This window comes from Danio rerio, chromosome 23, assembly GCF_052040795.2.
Source record: "Danio rerio strain M-AB ecotype USA chromosome 23, GRCz13ab, whole genome shotgun sequence".
In the NCBI taxonomy this organism is placed as follows: domain Eukaryota; kingdom Metazoa; phylum Chordata; class Actinopteri; order Cypriniformes; family Danionidae; genus Danio; species Danio rerio.
This window is the reverse complement of record NC_141043.1, coordinates 35,356,744-35,379,526: the sequence shown is the minus strand read 5'-3', so window position 1 is coordinate 35,379,526 and position 22,783 is coordinate 35,356,744. Positions and strand designations below refer to the sequence as shown.

General features: G+C 35.9%; 2 protein-coding genes across 6 annotated transcripts in view; both read left to right on the top strand.

Moving 5' to 3' along the window:
* rnf41 (ring finger protein 41) overlaps nucleotides 1-14,207 on the top strand; it is a 28,459-nt gene extending 14,252 nt beyond the window's left edge. The window contains exons 4-8 of one of the 2 annotated variants that reach the window (XR_015522752.1): nucleotides 5,067-5,338; nucleotides 5,576-5,711; nucleotides 7,809-7,912; nucleotides 11,205-12,373; nucleotides 12,476-14,202. Coding sequence is in view for 1 of the 2 variants with exons in the window: in NM_213516.1 (NP_998681.1) it covers nucleotides 5,067-5,338; nucleotides 5,576-5,711; nucleotides 7,809-7,912; nucleotides 11,205-11,559 (867 nt within the window). In the remaining variant the exon portion in view is untranslated. 2 annotated transcript variants of the gene reach the window in all.
* Nucleotides 14,208-19,060: 4,853 nt separating this feature from the next.
* Nucleotides 19,061-22,783, top strand: part of dgkaa (diacylglycerol kinase, alpha a) — a 69,330-nt gene continuing 65,607 nt past the window's right edge. For 2 of the 4 annotated variants that reach the window (XR_015522964.1, XM_087306168.1), the window contains exon 1: nucleotides 19,062-19,235. The gene's annotated coding sequence lies outside the window, so the exon portion shown is untranslated. 4 annotated transcript variants of the gene reach the window in all.

Below are 22,783 nucleotides of genomic sequence, written 5' to 3'. Positions count from 1 at the left end.
TAAGAATTGAACATTTATTTTATCACAGTATATTTTCCTGACAGCCGCATGCGTGTAAACGACTTTTCATCTTGTTTTACGCTTGAACACTGAGGTCTATTCAGCTGATTGTTTTTTAATAACATTACAACATCAATGCTGTAAAAGGAACCTTTTAAAATGGAAAAGAGTCACATTAACTGTTCACCGGAAGTTTATCAGTATCAGAAAGAGCTTTGGGAAGAAATGGTATGGGAATGGGAAGAAACAGTATCGGTATAGAAAGAAACACAATCTGTGCGTATACCCTATTAGAAAATTCTGCTTCTCTGGATTTACAGTTTATTGTTATGTTTTTGAGTAACTGCTAAAGACTTTTGTTTTCTACATTTAAGAATTTAGTAATTTTTTTGTCATGTAGAAGGCAAAATGTCAATTGGTCAAAATAACAAAAATATATATTTCTAAATTCATATTTATAAGACACCATACCTATGTTTTAACTCGCACGTGTGGTGTGTTTTTTTATATAGGATATAAATTTTATATGTCGTAACAATGTTTAAACATTCTGACAATAAAAATTGAATCATATAAATCAAAATGAAATCGCACTTTTGCAAAAGCTGTGAATGTCATGCACATCTTGTCAGGGATACATGACAATTGTTGGTTTATATGAACTATTGTTACTCTGAATGAAATTTAATAGTTGTCTTCTGTAATTAAGTGTAAAAAAACATGGTAGTTTTTTTTCTTCTATTATTTTTATAATTGTTTTTGCTATTATTAGTAATAATAATAATTATAATTATAATAATACATACATACAGTTGAAGTCAAAATTATTACCCCTCCTTTAAATTTTTCAAGAAATTGTTCACAGTATTTCCTATAATATTTTTTCTTCTGAAGAAAGTTTGTTTTATTTCAGCTTCAATAAAAACAGTTAAATTTTTTAAAACCCATTTAATGTCAATATTATTAGCTCTGTTAAGCATTTTTTAAAATTATATTTTTAAAACACAGTAGCAATGTTCTGTATGTTAACTTAAATATTTAAACATTGTATTGACATTAAATGAAAACTTTATTTTTACCAATTGTCATTAATTTACACATGTAAGTGCGTGTGTGCATATACATAATTTATATATATTATAATTTTTTTGTATTTCACTAAATTTTTTTGTAATTTAGTGTACAAAAAACATGGTTGTTACTTTTTTCTATTATTATTAGGGGGTCAAGCGCGAAGCGCTGAAACCCTATTGTTTTTGTTAAGATTTTTATTATTATTATTATTATTATTATTCTGCCGAAGTCACTATTGCCCAGACCAAACCGTAAGGCCGAGAGAGCTGAAACTTGGCCAGATGGTAGTACCCCGGTACACTACGTTCTGGCCAAAGATCAGCCAAATCAGACCATAGGTGGCGCTATGGTGCCAAAAAAACACTTTTTGGACATTTTTTGCCGCTATACGTTCACCGTTTGTCGTAGACTCAAAAACTTTACATTTTTTGAATCCTTGGGTTAACCTGAACAAAAGTGTATAACAGAACTTTTTTCTCTACGACGCACCGTTTCCCCGCTACATCGCCATTTGTCCGAAACCTACTTTTGCGAACTAGTCCTAGGTTTTTCACTCAATCTAAACCAAACCAGCTCTCAAATGTTCTCTGGACACTGAATATCAATAATTATCAAAAAAAAGTTGACATTTTTATTCTCACTCGAAACAGTACACAACAATGTTCGATGCTAATTGAAGCTAAATGCTAATTGGAGCTATAACTTTTGAACGGAATGAGATATCATCACCAAACTTGGTACACACATGCATAAGCTCAATTTGATGTGACAGTGCTAAAACAGCATACTTTGGCCACATGGTGGCGCTATAAAGCTTAAAAACCATAAAATGACCCTAACCTTACAACCGTTAGTCCGATCAGCTTGAAATTTGGCATGCAGTGTCTTTGACCAGTTTGCCATGACATATTATAAGGACAATGACACATCTCAAAAAACATGGCCGCCATTAGCCAATTAAAATTGTGCAGCCATTTAGCAAGGTTAACGATGAGCGATCGGAACGAAACTCGCTGGGTATGTTCGACTTATGGACCTAGAGGACTGTAAGAATTTTGAAAGAAATCGGCCACTAGGGGGCGATTTTACGCAATTTTAAGATGTAATGGGTTGTGTATCACACAACCTTTTGCAAAACCACACAAAATACATATCATATGATAGGCCTGCTCATACCGAACAGTTTGACACTAAAACCACTGCTGTCAGTCACACCGTTCGTTAAATATGCATCAATATAGGAAAAACCTACTTTTGCGAACTAGTCCCTGGTTTTTAGTTCAATCGCAACAAAACGAGTGTTGTTAGAATCTCTGGACTGTGTAGATCAATAATTATCAAAAAAAAGTTGAACTTTTCACTTTGGCTAGCTGTAACAGGCTAATTTACAAAAGGGGCGTGTCCACACGAACCTACATGCCTGTAAACCAATAAGGAAAACTCACAACATCACAGAAATTGGTGAGCACATGTGCCATATCAATGAGAAGAAACTTGCAAAATTTTGTGAAGATCAAACCATAGATGGTGCTATAATAGCAAAAATAGTCTTAAAAACATGCCAAATGGCTTAAAAATAAAGTAAATGTGCTTCATTTAAACACTATTTCACAAAAACACTTAATCTACATATCAAATGATAGGTCTGCTCATACTGAACAGTTTGACACTAAACCCACTGCTGTCACTCACACCGATCATTAAAAAAACATCAATATGTACAAAACATACTTTTGCGAACTAGTCCCTGATTTTTAGTTAAATCGCAACGAAACCAGTGTTAAATGAACCTCTGGACTGAGTAGATCAATAATTATCAAAAAAAGTTGAACTTTCCATTTTAGATAGCTGTAACAGGCTTATTTTCAAAAGGGGCATGTCTACACGAACCTACATGCCTGTAAACCAATAAGGAAAACCCAAAACATCACAGAAATTGATGAGCTCATGTGCCATATAAATGTGAAAAAACATGCAAAATTTTGTGGTGATCGGGCAATAGGTGGCGCTATAATGATAGAAATGGTTCTAAAAACATCATAAAATGGCTTAAAAATGCAGTAAATGTGCTTCATTTACACACCTATCACTGAAATGATTTACAAGTTGTTGTTTTTTTGCCCATCTTGGATGTTTAAAGGTCTCAAAAACACATATTTTCAGTATTCTATCATTTTTGCCACTATAACACAGACTTTTAACTGTCACCTACCATTTCTAACCACTAGATGTCACAACAAGACCACTTATTTATTGTTCATAATATTTGCATACCTTTGTTGTTCTACATTTTTTTGAGTTTACAGTCAGGGAAATTGCATTTAGGATCATTCTGAATCACATTTTGACCTGATTTAAACACTGCTATGCATTAAACATCTAATTTGGACACAGTTAACCTCTGTGTAATAATTCTTATAGGCTAAACTGGTTCTATAATTAAACACCTTGTTTTAAAACATGTGTAAAGAAAATCACAACTGTGGCAACTAGATGGCAGTAACAGAGCACTTGATGTTTATTTTACTGCTCTATAGCAAAGAATGTAATGTAATGTTATGTAATGCATTCTGAATCCCAAATTGACATGAACTGAACACAGTTAATGCATTTAAGATTAAATTTTGTCAAAGCTTGTCACACCTTTTACTCTGTAGATTTTTAAATTCTTTTAATAAAACACAAAATTATTAGTTTATATAGTGATATAGTTTTGTCATTTTCATTTCAAGAAGAGCTAAAATAGCCATAACTCATGAATGGATTGAAATATCTACATCAAACTTGTTACACATATGCAAGAGGTTAATCAGAGGTCATAGCATGAAATTCGTAGACATTGGCCACATGGTGGTGCTATACATTGTAAAATCACTGTATCTGAGTAACCATTTATCTGATTAACTTAAAATTTGACATGCCGTGTCTTTGTCTAAGGTGCCATGACTCGATCTACACATTATATCATAGGGCTGCTTATACTGGTCACTTTGACATAAAAGCGGTCACTCGAATTGTTCATTAAAAATTTGTCAATATGTAAAAATCGAAGTTGCTTCTCTGGAGTGTTTAATCAAACATTTGTTAGCTCAATCTATAAACTCTAACACTCTAATCGTATATTTCGTTGTCGAATAAACTACTTACAGGCGTCCTAACTGCTGTATGACCTTATCCTGCTAAACAGCTTGACCCCCGTTAATTGCTGCTTGCAGCTATATTTTTATTATTGTTGTTGCTATTATTAGTATGAATAATAATAGTAATGCTTGTATATACAATTGAAATCAAAATGATTAGCCCTCCTATAATTTTTTTTCTTTGTCAAATATTTCCCAAATTATGTTTAAAGAAAGCAGTTTTTTTAAAGCCATTTTAAAGTTTAAAATAGCCCCTTTTGCGCCGTATGCGTGCGTGCGTGCGTGTGTGTGTGTATATATATATATATATATATATATATATATATATATATATATATATATATATATATATATATATATATAGATATATATATATATATATATATATATATATAGATATATATATATATATATATATATATATATATATATATATATTTATTTGTTTTTATTTATTTTTTTTTTGATTGTCTACAGAACAAACCATTGTTGTACAAGGTTTTGCCTAAATAATCCAATTAACCTAGTAAAGCCTTTGAATTGCACTTGCACTTTAAGCTGAATACTAGTGTCTTGAAAAAATATCTAGTAAATATTATTTACTGTCATCATGGCAAAGATAAAAGAAATCAGTTATTAGAAATGAGTTATTAAATGTGTTGAAAAAAAAACTTTCTGTTAATCAGAAATTGGTGGAAAATATATACAGAGGGGCTAACAATTCTGACTGCAACTGTATATGTAATATGAATACATTTACACAGCTAAAGGCACATCAGTTGGCTGTAAAAGTCAATGCACACCGAGTTCAAGTTACATCCTGATCAATCTGTGTGTTGTGTGTTGTCTCAGGCCCCGCACTGTGAGCATGCCTTCTGTAACGCCTGCATCACGCAGTGGTTTGCGCAGCAGCAGATCTGCCCTGTGGACCGCACCGTGGTGACTCTCGCACACCTTCGCCCCGTCCCCCGCATCATGCGCAACATGCTCTCCAAGCTGCAGATCTCATGTGATAACGCCGGCTTCGGCTGCACGGCCACCCTTCGCCTCGACCAGCTGCAGTCGCACCTCAAAGACTGCGAGCACAACCCCAAACGGCCTGTCACGTGTGAGGAAGGCTGCGGGTAGGTCATGAACCACTGTCTTTATCTTTGTTTTCTCACTTACTAACCCACAGCAATCTTTAGGAGTAGAATGTGTTGCATTTTAATTGTTTCTAGGAAAAAATGTGCTGCACCAGTGTGGAGGGTTTCAGCTCTGTGTTTCACAGTTTTTTTAATGTGTCAATGGCAGATAATTGTCTTTAGGGTTTGTTTGACATTTTAATCACACCTACTTTTTTGTCTGTTATTGGTCTGCAGGCTAGAAATGCCCAAAGATGAGATGCCCAATCATAACTGTATTAAGCACCTTCGCAGTGTGGTGCAGCAACAGCAGACCAAAATTGCAGATCTGGAGAAAACTGCAGCGGAACACAAGCACCAACTTGCAGAACAGGTCTGACCTGTGTATTTTATACCTTATCATGAAGCTGCCTAGGTGTCAATGTCATGGCATTTATTTTGGATCCTCACTTCTGTTCAGCAAACACCAGAGTTCCCACATGTCTTGAAAGTACTTGAATTTCAAACATATGGATTCAAGGCTTGGACAGTAGGGCTCGTTTTGAAAGAGTGGTACAGTACAGTACGGGTCACCTTTATTAGGCTTGTGTTTCCACTGACAAAAGGGTACCAATTTGGTGGGCATGGTGTATGACAGAAAGTTTCAGTCGACATCATTCTCACTTGTGGAAATGTCAAAGAAAAGCTGTACGGGTTGTTCACATATCATATGAGAAGCACTTCTCACAAAATAGATGCTTTATACTCAAGAATACTTGTGTATAAATGTTCATTACTAACCTTTCTATGAACATGATTTGATTATAACTGCTGATCAGTGACATATGAAATAAATAAATGCAACATATATGAACACATACAGTCCCTTACAGTCTCCGATATGTTACCAATTACAGAAAAACTGCACACAGCATACATTAAGTCCATATTTGGGTTCAAAAACGCGCAACTTACATCTCACAGTCAGCCCAAACCTCTCATCTGCATCTTTAATCTTTACCAGCACATAGTCGTTCTGAGTTCATAATAGTCCAAAAGTTGATGATAATAGTTAAACATGGTAGTTTGTTCATGGTTTAGGTTACTTAAAGAATCATTTGCTCCTTTGTTTTTTCACGCTTCCCTCTTGCGTTTGTCTATTTCTGAAAGGATCGGATGTAAGAAGCACTTCGATAATCAAGCACACGATATTATTATCAGCTAAAGAAGTTAATTATTTCAAATTGAGACGCGCAGTATGTGCACGCGGGGTCTCTGGAGACAGGGAAACGTCACATGCTTTTAGGCGGCCTCGTAAAACAAAAACAGGACACGGCAGATTTTGTTCTTCTTTGCTTTGTGGCTGTTCATCAAGATGATGACCAAGTTTGTTTGAACTCTGGTCAACCATGGCTCGTTATTATATGTAAATATTATTGCGATGTAATGTCTCAGCTGTGTATTAAAAAATGCGGCTTTCTTTGTTTTTATTGTCCTGGCTTGTGTACGCGCTAGTGATGCTTCTCTGTAAACCAATAGCATTTAGCTGCGCATCTAGCTCTGCCTTTTGGTACCCTTTTGTTGTGCTAGGTACACTTTTGAAAGCGTACCCAAAAAGTGGTACGGGACGGTTCACTTTTTGGTACATTTTAACTGGGGAAACAGCCATACAAGCGTTCCGAACTGTACTATAACACTCAGGGGAAATGGGTTATTAAACAAACATAAGTCCTTGAAAGTGCTTGAATTTAATGTTAAAAGTGTTATTTTAATTGTAGTATTGTGCTTCTGTTAAAAACGGAGCTAAAAATGATCAATTCGTCATTTAAAAATCTTAAATTTAAATCTTGTACAAGAAATAAGTCATGCACATTTTATCAATATTTCAGAAACCACATTTGAATATTAGCAGTTCTTTGGTAACATTTTACAATAAAGTTGTTAATGTTAGTTAATGCATTTACTGACATGAACAAACAATGACCTATGCATTTAATATAGTATTTGTTCATGATAAATAACATTAGTTAAAGAAAATATAGTTGTTCATTGTTGGTACTTGTTAGCTCATGGTGCATTAACTAATGTTAACAAGCATAACTTTAGATCTCAATAATGCACTAGTAAATGTTGATCTATGATTAATAAATGCTGTACAAGTATTGTTCACACTTAGTTCATGTTAGTAAATACATTAACTAATGAAACCTTATTGTAAAGTGTGACCAGTTCTTTGAACATGACTGTTTAAAATGGTCAACATTTTTGAAAATGACACATTCAAAACATCGTCATTACTCATTGAATTTTTAATGTAAATATAAAGTGTAAGTGAAATGTTAAGTACAGAAAGGACTTTCATGGTGCTACATATGCTGGGGGAGCTAAAAAGGTGCTTCATTTGAAAATGATTGTGCTTTAAAAAGTCCTTGAATCTGCTGTTCATGAAAGAGTGGGAACCCTTTTTTAAAAATGCATGTCTGTTTTTCAGAAACGTGACATCCAGCTCCTGAAAGCGTACATGCGAGCAATACGCAGCGCTAACCCAAATTTACAGAACCTGGAGGAGAGCATAGAGTACAATGAGATCCTTGAGTAAGTCTTCTGTTCTGTATTTAGAAATAAGAAAGGCCATTTAAGCTTATTAAAAAAAGCATAATGCAACTAAACAATTCCTGCAATTACAGTGAAATGTGAAAAACGTGAGCTTGTTCAACCTGTCCATGTTTTTGTTTTTTTCATAAGTCACCTTTCTTGTGACTTGTCATTATGAACAAAAAATGTTCTGAAACAGTTTAACCAATTAATTTAGCAGCTTCAGTGATCATAACAGAAGTTTTTGCATGACATAGACTAGACTTACTAGACTAGGTTTGGATGTTTTGTTTGTTTGCAGACTGTCTTGCCCATGGTATGCTGTTTTTCTAGATGTTTTGTAAACTTTTAATTGTCTTTAATAATCATTATTAAAATGTTAAGGGCAATAGTCAACAATAATTAGTTTGTTGTAATATTGCAGCCTTATCTTGAAATTAGTTCAATTAAAATTTAAGTTGCATGTAGTTTTAAATATTTTTTGTAATAGTTTATAATATTCTGACATATAATATAATATTTTGTTTGACATGAGGTAATAAAAAAATAAAAAAATGCTTATATGAGAGGAAAACATTTTCGAAATCGATTTTACTGTTCAAATATTGCCCCTTAATGAATGGTATTAGTATTTATAAGTTGGTTGTATTCTGCTGTAGATAAAAACATCAGTTTACTATGTACATAATGAGCACATAAATAAGTTATCAGTAGGTCCACATGGAATATGCGCCCGCAGAAAACTCAGATTTCGACAGATTGTTGAACCTTTTATAAAGTTTGTCAATGTGAGAGTAAGAGATGGAGCAAATATAAATCTAAGAGCAAATAGAAGAGAATTATTTTCAAAACTGTTTACTCCATATTTAATCATTTAATAATTATATGTTTTTTGTTGCAAATCACAAATTAACCCCTGCCACACATACACATAATCACAAATCAGTATTTCTACCTATCATCTTTGATCTTTCAATAAAAGAGTCAGATCACTGTATGGTCAATTGTGTTCAAGTACTACACTGCATATTGATCTATTCACTCCTGTGAAATCACACATGAACTGACGTAGTTGGTATCTTTTGATGAAGCCCCAGCGAATAAAGCGCACTTTAGTGTACTTGGTCAGAATTGTTTGTCTAGTCTTTGAATAACAGGTAATAAAGTGATAAACAACATTCAGTTAGTTGCACAGAACAATCAATTTGCTTTGTAAGACTTCAAGACGTTTAAGTATTTGACTTATAAGCAGGGCCAAACAGAATCTGCAGACATGAATTGATATTTCTGTGCAGAATTTTGTAAAAAAAAAAATTGTGGATTTGTGCATAATAATTCTTAGTATAATAACTAATAAATTAAAACATTTTGTTTGTTTACCATGCAAATCCATGCAGATCCATTTGTTTGTCTCTCATATATCGACTAAAACACTGTCTCAACCATGTTCCTGGAGGACCACCAGCTCTGCACATATTCCATCTATCCCTAACTAAACAGAGCTGATTCAGATCATCAGCTCAATAGCTGAGACTTGAAAGACCTGTAATGGGTTTGCCAGACAAAGGAGACATCCAAAACATGCAGTGTTGGTGGTCATCAAGGAACGTGGTTAAGAAACACTGCCCTAAAGACAGAAAATGTTACTTTAACTGTATTGTACATAAATCATACACACATTTGAATATCATTTGATAAAATTACTGAAATTATTATAAAAATGTAACTAAATATATATTTACACATTTAAAAAAGTAAATGAATAGACTCAATGCTCCGCTTTCCCGCACAGTCCAAAGACGTGCGCTATGGGTGAATTGGTTAAGCTAAATTGTCCGTAGTATGTGAGTGTGCATGTGAGAGTGTGTGGGTGTTTCCCAGTACTGGGTTAGCAGCCGGAAGGGCATCCGAGGTGTAAAATATATGCTGGATAAGTTGGCGGTTCATTCCATTGTGGCGACCCCTAATAAATAAAGGACTACGCCAGGGGTGTCCAAACTCGGTCCTGGAGAGTTTATTTCCAACTTGCTTCAACACACCTGCCAGGAAGTTTCTAGTACATCTAGTAAGAGCTTGATTACCTGGTTCAGGTGCGTGGAGTAAGCTGAAGGAAAATGAATGAATCAATCAATTTGTTTGTTCTACTAAAGCAGTGTTTCTCAACCACATTCTTGGAGGACCACCAGCTCTGCACATATTCCATCTATCCCTAACTAAACAGAGCTGATTCAGATCATCAGCTCAATAGCTGAGACTTGAAAGACCTGTAATGGGTGTGATGGACAAAGGAGACATCCAAAACATGCAGTGTTGGTGGTCCTCCAGGAACATGGTTGAGAAACACTGTACTAACAGGCAGAAAATATTACTTTACAAACGGTGTTGTAAATAAATCATACAAACATGATGATGATGATGATGGTGAAGAAAGCCTTTATTTGTCACATACACTTTTACATGCAGTGAAATTGGACCTCTCCGAGCATACACAAACATCACACATTTCAGAAGAAGACAGGACAAACAAGAGGTAGCATAGGAAATAGGAAATAAGATACATTGGGGAAAAGGGAGGAAAAAGGGGAAAAAATCCCTTGCGCCCATGACTGTCTTTGAAGTAGGGCAGTGTGAGTTCAGGGGGGAAAAGTCCCAGAAACAAGCAAGTAAACACATAGACATAACAGCACAACAGGGGATGTGGAGATAGTATGATATAGGCTACCGCCATCTGGTCCTGCTACTAGAGAGTGCTGGTCACAGACCCGCCTACCCACACCGGGTGTGATGAGCATACAAAGGCATGGGATGCAGGGGGAGGCATTTAAATATTAGTCAATAAAATTACTGAAATTAATATAAAACAGAACAAATATACAGTTGAAGTCAGAATTATTAGCCCCCTTGAATTATTAGCCATTATGTTTATTTTTTCCCCCAATTTCTGTGTAATGGAGAGAAGATTTTCTAAACACATTTCTAAACATAATAGTTTTAAAAACTCATTTATAATAACCAGTTTATTTTATCTTCGCCATGATGACAGTAAATATTATTTTAGACGTTTTTCAGGACACTTCTAAACATGTGGCTAATAATTCTGACTTCAACTATATATTTATATAAGCAAATAAATAGACTGGAACCCCATGGTCCAAACCAAAGACATGAGGTTTAGGTTAATTGGCTAAGCTAAATTGACCGTAGTGTTTGTTTGTGAACAAGAGATTGTTTATGGGTATTTCCCAGCACTGGGGGTTCATGAGTCAATCTGACTTTACTGTTTTATCCACAGGTGGGTGAATTCTCTGCAGCCCGCACGCGTGACCCGCTGGGGAGGAATGATCTCCACACCTGACGCCGTCCTGCAGGCTGTCATCAAGCGCTCGCTAATCGACAGTGGATGTCCGCTGTCCATCGTCAACGACCTCATCGAAAACGCCCATGAGCGGAACTGGCCTCAAGGTTTGGCCACGCTGGAGACGCGGCAGATGAACCGTCGTTACTATGAAAACTATGTAGCCAAACGCATCCCGGGGAAACAAGCGGTGGTGGTGATGGCCTGCGAGAACCAGCACATGGGGGAAGATATGATTCTGGAGCCAGGTTTGGTTATGATCTTCGCTCATGGCGTGGAGGAGATCTTATAGTCTGTACATAGGTGGGTGCCAATAATGACAAGGGGTTTACAGAGACTGAACGAATCCCCCCTTCTTAAAAAAAAGATCAATTTATTCCACTAAAAATATCAAAACCTCTTCGACAGTCGTTACCTCAAATCTTAAGAAAGAAAGACACGCTCTCTGCTTATTTGAGGACTTCCAGCATTCCCATTCTCTTTGCCTTAAAAGGACATTTTTCAAAAAGTGGACCCTAAAAAACAACTTGAAGCATTATCAGGGACGATGGTACACGTTTTAACTTTAGCGATCAGAAGGATTTGAAGTGATCTCTAATTTCCCCTTTAATGTTTATTTCCCTCTTGAGAGTAAGTAGACGTTACTCGCAGCTTTGGACGGCATAAAAGAGCAGTTAAGATTCTTGTAAATACAGATGATAAAGAAATATAGACAAATATACTATCTGTTCTTGTTCTAATAGAGTAGTGGACCTTTTTGCTGTCTTCATCTCGGTTTGCTGTTTAGAGTAGGGTGTTTTAGCTACCATGGATCTCTTTTTTTTTTTTTTTTTCGTTTCTTTTTTTAAAGAGAGCTATGATTAAAGTATGCTAGATAAAATGTCTGCTTGGTGTTTGCACTGTGTGGTGATTGGAAAAATAAGATAATGTCTTGAATCTCGTTTAGTGAAGATGTTTGAAAGAAAGAAATCACACTGCAAAAAAAAATTTTCTTACTTAAATTATAATCTCTTACTTTTTGTCTTGTTTCTAGTCCAAATGTCTAAAAATTCTTAAATCAAGCAAAATATATTGTCTTGTTTTAGGAAATAATGTGTCAATATTAAGTAATTTTTTTCTTAAAACAAGCAAAATAATCTGCCAATGGTGTAAGAAAAATAATCTTGTTTTTCCTTTTGACATATGAATTTTGCTTACTCCGTTGGCAGTTTATTTTGCTTGTTTTAAGGAAAAACTCACCTAATTTTGACACATTATTTCTGAAAACAAGACATTGTTTTGCTTGCCTAGAAATGCTTTTTGATTTAAGAATTTTTAGATATTTGGACTAAAAAAAGACAAAAAAAGTAAGAAAAGCATTTTTTGCGTGTGGAGAATATCTTTGATGGAAATCAGTTAACTATCGTTTTCTTTGTTTCAAATCAAGTTTATTTCTATAAATAAATGTTTTTATTTATTTGTTTTATTTTATTGTAGTCTGCTGGGATCACTGGCTTTTATTTTTATTACTGGTCGGAACCATTTATTCCATTTCTTTCCTCCAAAACATTTTACTTTTTTATTCTGGCATCACTGACTATCACACTAATATTGATTAGAATTCTAATATTTTTTAAGATCCCTTTTATTCCACTATGTGCAACTACAAAATTATTTTCCTTTGCTTTTGTTCCCCTCCAAAATCAATTTTTTGAAAATATTTTTTTACTTTTCTACTAACATTACAAGCTATCACACTATTATCGATCAGAAATAATAGTGACTTTTTTTTTAAATGGTCTGAAAAGTTTCTAATCGACTGTGTGCAACTAGAAACTCTCCAATTTCAATGTAATATTTCTCCAGAAATAATGTTTTTATTATTATTATTTTGTATTATTTTCTACTTGCTATCAATTGAACCATTATATTTAGTTTTAGGGTGAACTCAAAGGTTATTTTCGAGATTTATCAAAACCATAAATGAATCGAATATATAAAATATTCAATGTTAAAAACATGATGTCTCAACCATATCTGGACCTGTTTGCTGTGGTTAACATTCATCACGTGACAAGTTTTCAAAACGACTAATTACAGAGAGATGGGACTGTTGTATGTTTGTGTATATTGTGCAATTGATTCCTGAATAAGCGGTTTAAGAGTTTTTATTTTGCCTATTTCACGTTCTTTCGTTGTACATAGTTGATTTCAGAATCGGTTTGATTTGTGTTGTACGACAGTTGTCTCTGCAACCAAAGTGTTTTATTGTGTTGTATGCACATCGTGCTTGCTTTTTCGTTACGTTGTTGATGATGTTCGCGAACACCGAAAATTTGAAATGTATCTTCAGAGCTTTTGTGCGTGCGTGTGTGTGTGTTTTGCTTCTGTGTTACATAGACCTGAATGCTCAGTGCGTTGTTTACAGTAGCTTTTTCTGCAAATGTTGCTTAATAAGAGCTGAAAAACTAAGGACCCAGAATGTTTTACTCTGCAATATTCAGCCAGGTCTATGTGAACTAAGGAGAGATGTCTGTGAACTTTGCCTTATCACACTTCATTCGACACTCGACTGCATGATTGCTCTGTAATGTGTCACATGGCTTCTCCGCACATCATCTCACAAAGACGAGGCATGGTAGTTTTTCACTTCTCGGTTCTTGACAGATGGGATCACTTTCTGCTAGGAAATGCCATTCATGAAATAATGGTTCGCTTTTTTTGTTGTTCATGCTCGCTGCATCATCTCTTATTGGACACGCAGGACTTTCTTGACTCTCAGGATTTATCATCTGATGTCAGGGATGAAATGTTCAAAGAGCTCATGTTTCCCGCTGCAGCGTTGTCCGTGGATGTGGCATTCTTCTATTTGTTTGTTTGTTTTCGTTGTCTTTTATTCTTGCTTTCGTGCTGTGGGTTACTGACAGAATATGAATAAATATCATTGATTTTGCAATATGACTTTGTCATCATTATCATTGTTAACCTGATAGTCCTCTTGTTTTGAGATGAGACCAACCATAGAGGACTTCTAGAGGTATCCATAATCTTGGACCAGGCCGTATCCTGAGCAGATGCTGTGGCGGACATTCAATTCAATTTATCTCTGTTTCTACAGTGCTCTCCAGTTTTTAAAGTTTAAGTTCAGTTTAATTCAGTTCAGTGTGGTTTAATTTTCACTGTTGAAAGTCCAACCACTGAAGAGCAAATCAATTGATGCGAAGCACCACAAGTCCCAAACCAAGCAAGCCAGTGCCGACAGTAGCGAGAAACAAACTTCACCAATTGACGAAAGTAAAGGATTAAAAAACCTTAAGAGAAACCAGGCTCAGTGGGGCACAACCATTTCGCCTATGGTCAAACATCTTGTGCAGAGCTGCAGTCTATGCACCGTAGGCTGGAGAACGCTAGACGTCTATCGTGGAGAAGCTGCAATAAGAGAGGTCATCAGCTGGTGTCCAGACTGGCCCTTCAGGCTTAATGCGAAGTCTCGGCTGTCGCTAGGGTCTTACAGGGATCACTTTCATGCTCTCCACTCCTCCATGACCACCAGAGCAGCTGCTCAGGATACGGCCTGGTCCAGGATTATGGAGACCTCGGGAATAATAAAAACAGACTAACAAAATTGCAGATGCGGTTTAAATGATGTCTTTAGGGAAGCGTTCCCAGCTCCGGTTACCCTAAAAAAATCCTGACTTACAATCCTTTAGAGGATTTGGATTTCTAAAGCTTTTGTGTTTTGTGTATATGCTAATGAAAGAGTGGTGTCTTTGATCTAGTTTTAAACGACGAGTATGCCATCGAGTATGCCACCGAGTGTGTCTGCCATCCGAATTGTGCTAGGAAGGCTGTTTCAGAGTTTAGGTGACAGGTCATGGAGGAGTGGAGAGCGTGAGACTGATTCCTGAAAGACCCCAGTGACAGACGAGTCTCCGCATTAATCCTGTGGGCCAGCCTGAACACCCACCAGTGATCTACTCACACCTGCAGCTTCTCCACAATAGACGTCCAGCATTCTTCAGCCTCCAGCGCTTAGACTGCAGCTCTGCACTAAAAGTTCAGCCAGAAGAGAAATGGTCATGCCCAACTGAGCCTGGTTTCTCTTAGGTTTTTTTTTATTTTTCTTCTTCACTTTCGTCAATTGGTAAAGCTACAGGCTTGCTTGGTTTGGGACTTGTGGAGCTACACTTCGATAGATTTGCTCTTCAGTGTTTGAACTTTCAGCAGTGAAAATTAAGCCACACTGAACTCAACTGAACTGGACTGGCACAGTTTCAATTCACTAGAACTTCTATGTTAAGCTGCTTTGAAACAATATTATAAAAGCGCTATAGAAATAAACATAAATTAAATTGTGGCCACTCTTTTGCCCCCCACTGACTCTTTTGCCCCACCCCCCCCCCAATATACCCCCCACTCTCCTCTAACTTAAACTCCTCGCAATAACTGCACTGTTTAACATTTGCACATTTAAAATTTGCACATTCACTGCACCACATTGAACTGTTTACTTATTGAACTGTGCATACCCACTGCATATGGGCATTTGTAATTATGTACACACCCACTATACATATACACTTGTAATCATGCTTATTTATCTGCATACTACTGATTATTAATAGCAACCTGTACATATATTCATATATTGTTACATATACACTTGTAATCATGTTTATTTATCCCTGTACATATATTCATATATTGTAACATATACACTTGTAATCATGTTTATCTATCTGCACACTACTGATTATTGATAGCAACCTGCACAAATATTCATATATTGTAAATCGGTTCATAGCTTATCCAACCTGTATATAATGTTCATAGTACATCCATCTGTAAATATCAGTATAGTTTTCTATAACTGCACTTTGTAACTTATTCCTGTATCCTGCACTTGCTGCTATTCCACTGCTGGTTAGACCTAAACTGCATTTCGTTGCATTGTACTTGTACATGTGTAATGACGATAAAGTTGAATCTAATCTAATCTAATCTAATAAATCGGCAATTTTTATAAATAAGACTGCACAGAAAGCTCTTATCCTCTTGTTGCTGTTTTTCCTCTCTTCTACCACACAATGTCACTAATGCGCAGTTTTGCTTCTCAAATCAGCCACAGTTTAAACCGCCAGTGCTGTTTTCAGCTAACTGAACTGATGCACTTATTATTTAGTGAACGTGTGGACACTTTTTATCTGCTGATCTCAGTGTGTTCAGTGTTTTGAGCTTGAACGGTGCACGCGCAAACACACACGCACATCAGTTGTGCCCACTGGAATAATCCTCCTGTTGTTGGTATTTTCTTTGAGCAGGCCATGGCCACTAATGCAGCAAGTCATTTTAATCCAGCCCATTATAGTGGCGGTGAGGAACGGAATGTCGCATTGTTTTCCAGATCCCGCTCCATGCTGACAACACTTGCTGATCTCTCTTTTGATGACGTCCATCTATTTATGTTTACATACATATACTATATGCATGTACACTAAAAAATGCAGGGTTCCACATAATCGATTTGAGTTTGGACAACATAAGGAAAATTAAGTTAGTATTTTTTTACTAATTTAATTAGATTGAGCATAAAACAATTAAGTTGTCACAACAAACTTTAAGAATTGTGTTGTTTCAGCTCATTTTGAACAAACGACAAACAAACGCCATTTATGTGAGTGTACACTGTTCCACAATTCCTTTGTTTTCCCAACACAAATTAATCAAGTTAACCTAATTGTTTTTACAAATGTTAGTGGATTGAACATTAAACATTTGAGTTGCCCCCAAAAAAGCCTCGAAAATTGTGTTAATTCAACTTAAATAAGTAGTTTGAACAAGCAGCAAGTCTACCTTAGTCCATTTCTGTCTATCATTTTCTTTCGAATTGTCTGTTTGTCTCTATCTATCTGTCTGTCCATTAGTCCATTCATTCATCTTTTCATGCATCATTCTATCTATCCATCCATTTCAGCACCATTGCAAAACTGATATTTGGATTTCATTCATATTAAAATCTAGTAAAGCAATTGCAAATGCCTGACCAGTTTAACAGTTTTTTTGTTTTTTTTGTTTCATGTCTCCCTAATAAATGAAATGGTCTTTAATCCCTTTCAGAAAACAAGGATTTGATTGGAGCTTTTACAATCTGGTACCAGAAATTCCTGTATCGGTTAATCAAGCATTTGGCAATCAAATATATTGAAGCTTAAAGTTCACCCAAAAAAGATCAAAACAAATAAAATCCTGTGACAAACCTGTTTCTTCTTTGTAACTACTGTGGATGTCAATACTTAAGGGTTTCCAAGATCTTCTTTTGTGGTCAACGGAAGAAAGAAACTGAATATTTGCAACCACTTGAGGGAGAGCAACTGTAGTGAGTAAAATGTTTTTTTAGGTGAACCATCCATTTAATTGTACATTATCCATTTAATTATGTTGTGTAACTATTAAAGCGACTAAACAGTTTAAAAGTACAGTACAGATGTGAATACATCACTGATGACAAATCCCACAACTGAAAGCTTAGCATTTTTATGAAATTACACTTTTAATAGTGTAAATGTCACACGACTGTTGACTGTGTGACCAAATATAACAGGTTCCAGTTGATTAATCTTTCACAAATAATGCCAACCCTCTATCTGTCTATCTATCTATCTATCTATCTATCTATCTATCTATCTATCTATCTATCTATCTATCTATCTATCTATCTATCTATCTATCTATCTATCTATCTATCTATCTACACTCACCGGCCACTTTATTAGGTACAGCTGCTCATTAACAAATTTCTAATCAGCCATTCACCAATCACATTGTCACAACTCAATGCATTTAGGCATGTAGACATAGTCAAGACGATCTGCTGCAGTTCAAACCGAGCATCAGAATGGGGAAGAAGGGGTATTTAAGTGACTTTGAATGTGGTATGGTTGTTGGTACCAGACTGGCTGGTCTGAGTATTTCAGAAACTGCTGATCTACTGGGATTTTCAAGCACAACCATCTCTAGGGTTTACAGAGAATGGTCCGAAAAAGAGAAAGTATCAAGTGAGCTGCAGTTCTGTGGGGCAAATGCCTTGTTGATGCCAGAGGTCAGAGGAGAATCGCCAGACTGGTTCGAGCTGATAGAAAGACAACAGTAACTCAGATTAGCACACGTTACAACTGAGGTATGCAGAAGAGCATCTCTGAACGCACAACATGTCCAACATTGAGGCAGATGCGTTACAGCAGTAAAACACCACACCGGGTGCCACTCCTGTCAGCTAAGAACAGGAAACTGAGGCAACAATTTGCACAGGTGACCATGTCTGTCCATTTGTCCATCATCTGTTCATCATTCTATCTATCCGTCCATTTGGGCAGAATTGCGAAGCTGGTATTTGGATTTAATTCATATTAAAATCTCATAAGCAATCACAAAAGCCAACAGTTAGAGCAACTAGACAGTTTAAAAGTGCAGATATGACAAATCTCACAACCAAAAGCGATAACATTTTAATAATGACACTATTATTAGTGTAAATGTCACACCACCCTGTTGACTGTTAGTGTGTGACCAAATATAAAAAGTTTCAGTTGATTAATCTTTCACAAATACTTTCTATCTTTCTGTATATCCATCCATTTGTTCATCATTTTATCTATCCATCCATTCCAGCACCACTGCAAAACTGATACTTGGATTTGATATATGTCTGTCTGACATCAAAGTGCTTGGTTGAGCGCGGGCGGTGCTGTGACTGTATGGGAGTGTCATTCACAGTTAGGCGTGTTCACTTCACTGTCAGTTCTCCACCGGACAAACACAGCTAAACGCTTTCTCACAGACGAAGCAGCTTCTGGCTCCTTCGCCGCTCATTTACTTAATTTTTTAAGCGCTGAAGCAAATTTTGAGTGCATCTGAATCGGGTTTTGCTCGTGGAGGTCTTGTTTTACCCACAAGATAGAATCACTGTCCTGCAGACCTCAAGACATCAAGGTAACGGCAATGTTTGTTTATTATTGTGGTCGGACAAGCGAGTTTTTAGATAGTTGTCAACATTTAAAGCTGTAACAGTGATTATAAACTGTGCTACATGTAGTTATAAAGCATAATTTTACAAGACTTAAAACTCACGTCTGTCCAAATGGCGCGTTCATGTTCGCGTTCGAACGTTTTTATCGATGCCTAGAATGTTGACTAACGCTAGCTGACGAATGCAATCGTAAGGAATGTGTTCTAAATTGGAATCTTCTTCCTGACGAGTTCGGTTTCTTAACGGTTCCATTTAGAACCTATTAGTAGTTTGACGAAGACATATAGTTAAATCAGCTGCCCACTAGAGTTGTTAAAGATTATGAGACAATTTCAGGCTGTAATAGAACATAGTCTAATATATAACATGTTTAAAATGACTTTTGACACACATTTGTATAATAAGCTCGATTGCAGTTTAAGTAATTGATACTGAATATTATATACACATAACAGCATTTTAAAAGTTACACCTTTCACTTTTTATATGGAAGTAGTCTAATATATTTTATTGTTTTATTTTATAGTGAGCTTATCACGTGTATCTTGTCATGTAAACAGCAGTGAGTTGCAAACATAATACAGTAAAAGTTTTCCGAGGTGTAAATGATGACGAAATTAATAGGTTCATGATTCGTATTTATTCAGGTAATCTCTTGTTTTTAAGTGTTTTGAGTCACTAAAAGAACAGGCTTATAAGATTCATTCTCTCATGACACATCTCGCTGTATGTTTATGAAGCTTTAAAAACAAGCGACTCAAACGAGTCATTTTTTCGGGAGTCGGTCTACGCTGCACTGTGTTCTGTGTTGTATATTCAGTCGCTGTATTGGTGCATCAAACACTGTTACTAAACAAAATTGTATTTTTAAATGCCCAGTCAATTGCATTTGGTGGTTTTCTTCTTCATTTCTAAGTTGTCATCTTGGTATGGGAGTCTTTTTCTGAATGTTTCTATAGATATTATGGTAAAGTTGGTTATATATTCGCACATTCCGACTTTCTCCTTAATAATATAATTTTTAGAAAAGTTTTCATTGCAAATTCTAGATGGTGAAATCATATTAGCAGCCAACTACCATCAAAGTTCACCATTGTTCACAATCAATTTAATAGTTCTAATGTTGTTTTAAAGTCATCTAATTTTAGTCTAAATATTCATAGTACCATGGTAAACAATGTATGAAGCTGTCACTGAACGAATGGAATATAATATATATGCAAATATAAAACCAAGTTTACCTGAATTCTATAGATTGTGGACCCTGAGTCAAACTGTTAAATGAACTGCTTGGAAAATTTTAAGTCACTAAAACAGAAGCAAAAGGCTTAGATCAGCATGTTAAAACATACAATTACATGGTTTCCCAGATTGCTTCAAAGCACACCATGCTGAAAAAAAACAGCTTAAGGTGTTTAAATTGGTTAAGGTGGTCTCCCAAACTGAAAGGTCCCACAAACCCATTTAAAACAGACCATCAAAACCACCAGAGCTTGCTGTAAAATGCTTTTTTCATCACCTTACCATGGTTGAAAAAGAATTTGGTGTGCTTCTTATAATATGTCACGATTATTATTTGACAGGTTTGTCTAATCTGGTTAAATAAACGTTGCATTATCTGGATTTTTCCTGTGACTTATCAATAGGTTGATGAATGTCAATATTCTAGCATTGCATAGACTGCTTCAATAATGCAAAGTTTTCTTAAATAAACTTTATTATTATTAAAAGTTTCCAGTAATTTATGCCATTAAGTCTCATTTCATCATCATGTTTTCAACTCTTCCAGTACATTTTATATTGTGCAGTAAGTCACAACGGTTGAAGCAAACGTTCTGCTCCGGTGCATTTACACCTTATTGTCAAATTGCTTGCATAGTCAATCATTCTTGTTTTTCCACTCTTGCTCCTGCTATACACTGACCACAATGTATCCTTATCAGCGCAGCTTGCGTGTATTTTAGTTTTTTCAATTTTGTATATCTGACTCATTTGAAACTCTTCACTAAATCTGTGGACGTCCCTAAAGAAATTAAAAGTCCTAATTTAGTCTTTCATTCTCTCCAGAGCTCTAGGCTTATACGTGATAATGGTAACTCGTTCTCTGAGGGATCTCTCGCCCTATGGGCTTGGCTAAAAAATCACAGGATTGGTTTACTCTTTTCCCAGTAATCTTCTGTTTTTTTATAACTCATGAGCCAAACTGAACTTAGGAACTGGACTGTTTTTTCCCCCAAACCTCAATTATCATCTGACTGCATTTACACAACAGGGACAGATGAACGTCTAGCTTTGTCAATGGAATGTGGGTCAATATCCATTTAAAGACAAATTTCCTCACTTTTAACAGAGCGAGTGCTAAGTACTTATTAATCTCTAAAAAGTGGGTGAACAGATACTGGAAACTGCTGCTGTAAAGTGCTTGTGTTTTCCCATTTCCACTCTGTGGGCAGTAAACAGCACCATGTTCTCTGGCTTGTATAGTTGGAAACCAAAATGGTGCAGATTCCCAAGAGTATCAGGCCTGCAGACAGAAGAAAATGAAACATTAGGAGCCAAAAAGATATCACGGTTCTCACTAGTGTATTTATGGAGGGTTAAGATTACAGCAATGGTTTTTGGTTCTGAATGATGGACAGTTTACTTTACAAAAAAAAGTGATTCATGATTCAGACTGGGGCTGGCAAGGTAGATCGGTGGTTAGCACTGTTACCTCACAGCAAGTAGGTCGCTAGTTCGAGTCCCGGATGGGCCAGTTTGCATGTTCTCCCCGTGTTTGCGTGGGTTTCCTCCGGGTGCTCTGGCTCCCCCCACAGTCCAAAGACATGCGGTACAGGTGAACTTGGTTAACCGAATTGACTATAGTGCGTAGTGTGTCAATGTGAGAGTGTATGGGTGTTTCCCAGTACTGGGTTGTGGCTGGAAGCGCATCCGCTGCCTAAAACATATGCTGGAATAATTGCCGGTTCATTCCACCGGGGCGACCCCTGATAAAATAATGGACTAAGCTGAAGGAAAATTAATAATTGAATGATTCAGTTTAAAAGTCGTTTGAGAAGTAACAGCTCTGAATAATTCACTTAGTGAGTCTGGTTCAAACTTCTGATTTGTTTGTAAGTTCGAAGCTGTTTCATGAATTCATTTTCAAAAATAAGGTTATATTATCATGACTCAGACTTCAGGGCAATTGTGCAAAAAACTAATTTGTGCATATTTTTATTGTTTTCATAAAGATGAGATATATCACAGCTTACCAAACTAGATTTTAAACTGTTGTCACACAATTGGAATATTTAAAAGTGAAGCTATTATGACTTTAATATGTAACTATAAATAAATATAAACATTGGCATTTTACTGTGTAGATTAATAAATAAATACATCATTTATATATAAAGTGATCACAAAACAGGTGATTTTTTTTTTTTCGGACATTTTAAGAGTATACGTCTGAACGGCATGAAATGCCATCAGTCTACAGAGATTTCCCTGTATTTCTCTGTTGCAATCA